Here is a 6,771-nt window from a genome sequence, read left to right on the forward strand (position 1 = left end):
ATGGAGGCAGGGATTGTAGTAGTAGTAGGTGCAAGCCAAGGAATACCAAAGATTGCCAGCATTTCAAGAGAAATCAGAAAGAGGGAAGGAATCATTATTTCTCCAGGTTTCTGAGACATCATGGCCCTCACAACACCTTAATTTCAGACTTCAAGCCTCCATAACTAAGATAACAAATTTCTATTAGTTTAAGTCACTCAGTTTGTAATAATTTGTTACAGAAGCCCTAGAAACAAACATTTACTACAGTTCTTTAATGCTCAATAATTAAAAATGAGAATTTGGCAAAACTAATTTTAAATCAACTGACATTAATCAGCTCTCTTCTGGTAAAAATATATGTCCTATATTCATTGAAGGAGTAGTGGTTTTGGTACGCTTTTCATGTTGTTAAAATAATATCACTACAGATGATGTGTGTTCACAAAAAATTCGAAGATACTCGTCCGAGTATGAAATGTTTATCTAATACACATTTACACAAAGCTGAATAAAATTTTTATTTTAAAATAACACAAGTAATTACAAAAATGTCAACTATACAAGCTGCTTTATACATGTGTGTACATGTATATTTTATACACATATACATAAATACCCACACATATTTAAACTTGCTTCATCCTTCATCTCTTAATTTGAGTAAAAAGAAGAATACTTTCATCATTCAGGAGATTTTTGATGTTGTAATAATTACCTAAAAGTAAAATAATAAGAAAATAAAATTATTTTCACAGGAATCATTTACTTTTGAATTAAGTATTTAGTCATCACCTGAAAGTTACAGTACATAAAACATAAGATAAAAAGAATTCACTTAAACTGAAAGATCCAAGAGCTAACCACCATCTATTGATCCATATAAGGCTTGAAAAATACAAAATTTACATTATTTCATAACAAATGCAGAGTTAAGTTAGACAAGGGCACAGGGAAAGGAAATCTCTTTTTGAAATCAATCTTTGAAATTGCTGTGGATTTCCCTAAATACGTATACAGTGTTAAGTAAAATAAAATCTCAACATTTAAAAAAGACAAAGACTGGTCTTAATAATAATAAATAAGGTAATAAATAACAAAAGTGAAATATCCATGGTCAGCATCACATACAGTAGGTATATTAGTATTAAGTATTATTTCTGTGATTTTCTATTTATCAGAAATTGATACATATTGACCAAATTCATATTTACAACAGTATTAGCACATACTACAGACTACATAAACACAGTTATTATTATTGTCTCCCTACATAATGTAAGCTTTGTTAAGTTTAAATTTTTTCCTGTTTTGTTCACTATATTTATCCCAAACTCTTAAAGCAATGCTTGGTCATAGTAAACTCTTAACTTATATTTGTCAAATGGATGAATGAACAAATGAATGCATTAAAGTATCTGTTTCCAAAAATTTGTGTACTTCAATAGCACATTATTTTATATGTTTAAAATAATCCACTAAAAACTGTTCAGCTACAATATCTCAGAGATACCAGGGAGGAAATAATTACCCTTTACTAACAGAATGCAACATATGTTCTAATTAGTATTTTTATATTCTAACATAAACTTATTCAATTTTCATGTATCAATATACTAATATACTTACCTAATGATGAAAGAAAAATATGTACCAAACTGCTTTGTAATCAATTGTGTTGCACTTTGTTGATAACTAAGGCTTCCATTTTCTTGCTGCATGTGAACAACTATATGGAGACTATAACTATGTGAAATAAAATGTCTTTAGTTATTCTTACCTGAAGGAACATAGAAAGAATCCCCAGTAGTTATTAAATAAGGTGATTCATATAAAGTACACAAAAGGTCACCAAAGTGAACATAAAAGATCTGTAAAATCAAAAAGTAAAATCTCATTTCAAATTGAACTTCAAAAACCATCAAAGGAAATGCAGTAGTCAGAATAACAACTCCCCACAGATGATGATGCTCTAATATGTAGAACCTATAAATATGTTAGCAAACAGGATCTTGAGATGGCAGATTAATAATCCTTAGTAAGGTTATGGTTTGGATATAGGGTAACTCCCAAAAAGTCCTATGTGAGAAAATGCAAGAATGTTCAGAGGTGAAATTATTGGATTACAACAGTCATAACTCTGATCAATACATTAATTCATTTGAATGGATTAAATGGGTGGAAACTATAAGCAGGTAGGGTTAGGGTGTGGCTAAAGAAAGTAAATCACTGAGGGTTTAAACTTTTGTCTCTGCCTGTCCCTCCCTCTCCCTTCCCTTCCCTTCCCCACCCCCCTCATCCTCCCTCTTTCCTTAGTAGCTGGCATGAACTGAATAGTTCTCCTCCAGCACACTCTTCCACCATGATTTTCTGTCTCCCTTCTGCCTCACACCAGGCCTAGGGGCTAAATGCTGTCAACCACGGACTGAGTCACTGAAACCATGATCCAAAATAAACTTTTCTTCCTAATTATATGAGACTTTAAAAAATAAAAAACTTTCTCCAGGAAGCAGAGGAAAAACAAGGCAGAAAGAGAAGGCAGAGAAATTTGAAGCACAAAAAGACTTTGTATTGCTATAAAAGGAAACCATTGGCCAAGGAGCATGGATTATTTCTATAAGTTGAGAATAAGATCCTGGCCAACAGCCAGAGACCAAATGAAAACCTCAGTCCTATAAACACAATGAACTGAATTCTGTCAACAATATATATAAAACTAGAAAAATTTGTAACCTGATTCATCCTCAGAGTCAGTCTCCACAAAAGAACACAGACCCACCAACATTTTAAGGAAAGTTACAGCCTACACTGGTTCTCTACCTTGTCCCTTTATTGCTTTTTAAAGCATGTGTTTCATGTTTTAAAAATGTAAAAATACTCTTCATATTATTATTACTAAGAAAAACACCTTAACTCTCATTTTTATAAGAAAATTAGAGAATAGTTAAAAGAAATAATTATCAAGTATAATCACACAGTAAGGTTACTTTTCTACATTCTTTTTAACTTGTCATTTACATTTTGAAATTGTAGACAGGAAAAAAGATAAAGTATTTTCTATATTGTACCATAAACATTACTGCAAAGATAATTTTATGACTAGTCGTGAAAATAATATGCTAAAAAGAATTTTAAAATGCTCAGTGCAGTGCCTGGAAGTGCTATAATATTTATTATATCATATAAAAGCTCATCCTATTAAGTCAAAATAAAAATATAACCATTTTCCTCCTGCAGCACATTTTACTAATTTCCAACTTTTGCAATTATAGTCAATGTTACAATAAATACATATGATCAGCTTCTTCTCCTCCCAACTTTAAAATTATTACCCTAGGAAAAATTTCTAGAAATGACATCCATACGTCACAGGGTATGAATATTTTTCCAATAATTTGTACTAACTGAGTAACTGTAAAGTGTTATTTGTTTTTAAATTTGAATCACCCTGAGTACTCTAAGTATTAAGCAGGTTAAATACTTTCAAATGTTTTTTATTCAAGTTTCCTTTTTACATAAAAAGGCAGTATAGTGATGATACCATAATATTGTCTTCATTAATATTCTTTCATCATTTCACAGGGAATATTTATGCTTTAAAAATGTTATTTTATTCTTTAAATAATGCATGGAGATAAGAGCATGTTAAGACTGAATTCATGAAAATTTCAAATTACTCAAAAACAGAATTCTTGTTATACTTCCTCCCCTTTGACCTTACTTTGTCAGTAAAAATTATTTTGAATGTGATACTTCAATAACTCATGATTTCAAAGATTCCTCAAATGTCCCATACCAAATGATATTCCTTAGTTATATCATTTTTAAAGTGATGTTATAATGTTAAACATCCTTAAAATTTGACGCTTTCCAAATTCTACAATTTTCAAATTAAAAATACAGAAATATACAGATATATGCATACATATACTAAAAGACCAATTTTTCAGAATAGCTCCAACAGGGCTGAGTGACTGTTTCACTTTGAACCTCATTATAACTTTAATCAGTAATAGTGTTTTATATATATATATATATATATAAAAAAAAATAGTTTTTTACCTAGTACTTACTAAAGCAACTAGCTCTTAATCTTGAGTCTACTGCTAACTACTTAAATTTTTTAAGTCTTTTAACTTCTGTTTCTCAACTGCATGACCAGAGAAATTTGGAATTAAACTTGATCTCCAAAATCCCCTCAGATATAAAATTCTTTTTTAAAAATATTTTTTTAGTTGTAGATGAACCCTATATCTTTATTTTTATGTGGTGCTGAGGATCAAACCCAGTGCCTCATGCATGAGAGGCAAGTGCTCTACCACTGAGCTATAACCCCAGCCCTCAGCTGTAAAATTCTAATGATTTGTTTGAAAACTTGATTTTAAGAAAACTAGATTTTAAATAAAGACCATTCCTTAGAACTAGGAACCTCAAGGTTATAGTGCTATATACAGAAAAGGTGCTGTTAAGTTGGCTGGTTGATTCTGAACAGATTTTAAACAAAAAATAAAACATCTGGGCTGGGGTTGTGGCTCAGTGGTACAGTGCTCACCTAGCATGAGTGAGGCAATGGGTTCGATCCTCAGCACCACATAAAAATCAAATAAAGACATTGTGTCCACCTAAAACTAAAAAATAAATATTTAAAAAAATAAAAAAAAAATTATGCATTGTAGTGATAGAATTTCATTAGTAAGGAAACATCATTTTAATGCCCCATCCAATCCAATAAAGTGAAGTAGCATCTATAACAAAGCATAAATAAATGAAGAAATATACTTACTAATATATCTTGGCCAACATGCTGTTTTCCCTTTTCTTCATAGGGTCCTAATATCAATTTCCCAGTAGAAAATAAAGGTGTATCCAAAGTTTTATATACTTTCAATCCACCATGTTCCACAAAAAACTGATACGTATCTTGTGGCTTTATAAGATCTAAGAGGAAATAGTAATATAAATATAAAATAATAGTAATGATAATGCTCAATGACAAAAACATGTACACATGTATATTATGTGTACTTCTAGATATAAAACCTGCCTTAGAAAGACAAAAATAATTAAGATCATTGATTTTGTAGCTGGAATGCCAGAAATCAAATCTTGCATTTCTTACATTAAGCTCTCTCTCTGTACCTCAATTTCCTTTTCTGTAAAAATGAATAATGATAGTTAATCTGTATTAAAGAGTTGCTGTGAACATCAAAGAGTTAATGTATGCAAACAATTTAAAACAATGTCTGACACAAAGTGAGTGCTTCGCTACAACCAAGATGGAAAATAAAATTAAATGAGAAACAAGAAAAAACTCAGTATCTTTAAAAAGTTTCACATGGACCAAAATACAAATTTATGATCATCATAACAATAAATTATTTTCTGCTGCTGCTAATTTTCTACTTGACTGATGTTTAAATAATGAGATTTTTATTTATCAAGAAAAGGCTACTAGAAGTCAGAGTTTTAACTGTTGCTCACAAATTACTATCTCAATTTCAAAAAGCTCCCTTTTATTTAAAAACTTCCTTTCTGGACCTGTAATTAATATACTCCTTAATCATCAGTTTCTGACATTATTATTTCTCTGGGAACATTAGTGTTCCCCCAGATGCAGAAAATGTGCAGATTTACCAAAGAAAGTGAACTGTTAACAACACTCACAACTTTTCTAACCTACTAGAGAATAGCAATTTTTTTTAAATCAAAGAAATTTAATAACATTCAGGAAACCAGAACATAGGATTACTAAACTTGAATACAAAAGTCAAGAGAGGACCAACTAGGATTATAGAATTTAAAAAGTAGATTAAATTTGTAAACAAACACACAGTTAATAAATTAAAAAAGAGAATAGAGAAATTCCTACAGAAGAAGCACAGCAAAATATAAACTACAGTATGAGAAATCATTGAAAATAAGATGCTTGACTGTTAGAAGGGTATTAAAATGACTCCTAACATTATGCATGACTAAAAAAAAAAAACAACAAAAACACTTTTTAAATATCAATGTTTTTTACACTAAACACTTTTCTTTTTTTTAACCTCTGTTGTCAAATAATCTCAATGTAGAAATACTTTAGCTAAGACATAACATATCAAATGGAATCTATTTCACAGCCAAAATTTTAAGTGGAATACAATAATGACCTTACTGGTCTTCTGACTTAAGACAAAGAATCTTCAGTACTAACTGGTACAACTAACAGTTTTGAAGATATTTAAGTATTTCTCACATATAAATATTGCCTGGTTGGTAAAAAGCTAAATTTTCCCTAAACCCCCACCCCACTATAACATGTCCCTTGGAACCTCTTATGGCCTCCCAGAACTAAGTGTTTAATACCTGTATAATAGAGTAGGAGGCTTCTAGGATCTTGTGCCAGCCTTCAAGTTAAGGCTAGCATTTGTATGGCTGATTGATGCCCTTGATGGTGATCCTCACAAAAGTTTCACAATCCAGGTACCATTACTGGCATTTGTAGGACCAGAAGACTATCTGTGCCAGGCCAATAATTCCTGCTTGCTCCCACAGTAAGAATATATCCTGGGATCTGCCAGCTAACATGGTAAAATTCACCATTCCCCATGAAAAGACCCTACAACCATATGTCCTAGACCCCATGTGAGGAGACAACACTCCCGATGGTAGTGTTAGCACCTGTACTCCAGAGGACAAATGCCTGATAATACATGTCCTTGGAGGCTATCTACCATCAATGCCCCCCAAAGTTGTCCTCATATAGGCTACTTATTTGAACTGAAATTTAGTACTGAAAGAGCCGGGGGG

At 31.3% G+C, this 6,771-nt stretch overlaps 1 protein-coding gene across 1 annotated transcript in view; it reads right to left on the minus strand.

The window, feature by feature from the left end:
• Window positions 1-475: 475 nt before the first annotated feature.
• Window positions 476-6,771, minus strand: part of Cenpc (centromere protein C) — a 57,180-nt gene continuing 50,884 nt past the window's right edge. The window contains exons 14-16 of the mRNA XM_048783961.1: window positions 4,763-5,121; window positions 1,760-1,850; window positions 476-697 (exon numbers count right to left, since the gene is read on the minus strand). Of these exons, the coding sequence (XP_048639918.1) occupies window positions 627-697; window positions 1,760-1,850; window positions 4,763-5,121 (521 nt within the window). The 3' untranslated portion in view covers window positions 476-626. The remainder of the gene's footprint in view (window positions 698-1,759; window positions 1,851-4,762; window positions 5,122-6,771) is intronic.

This window comes from Marmota marmota, unplaced genomic scaffold, assembly GCF_001458135.2.
Source record: "Marmota marmota marmota unplaced genomic scaffold, marMar, whole genome shotgun sequence".
Taxonomy (NCBI): domain Eukaryota; kingdom Metazoa; phylum Chordata; class Mammalia; order Rodentia; family Sciuridae; genus Marmota; species Marmota marmota.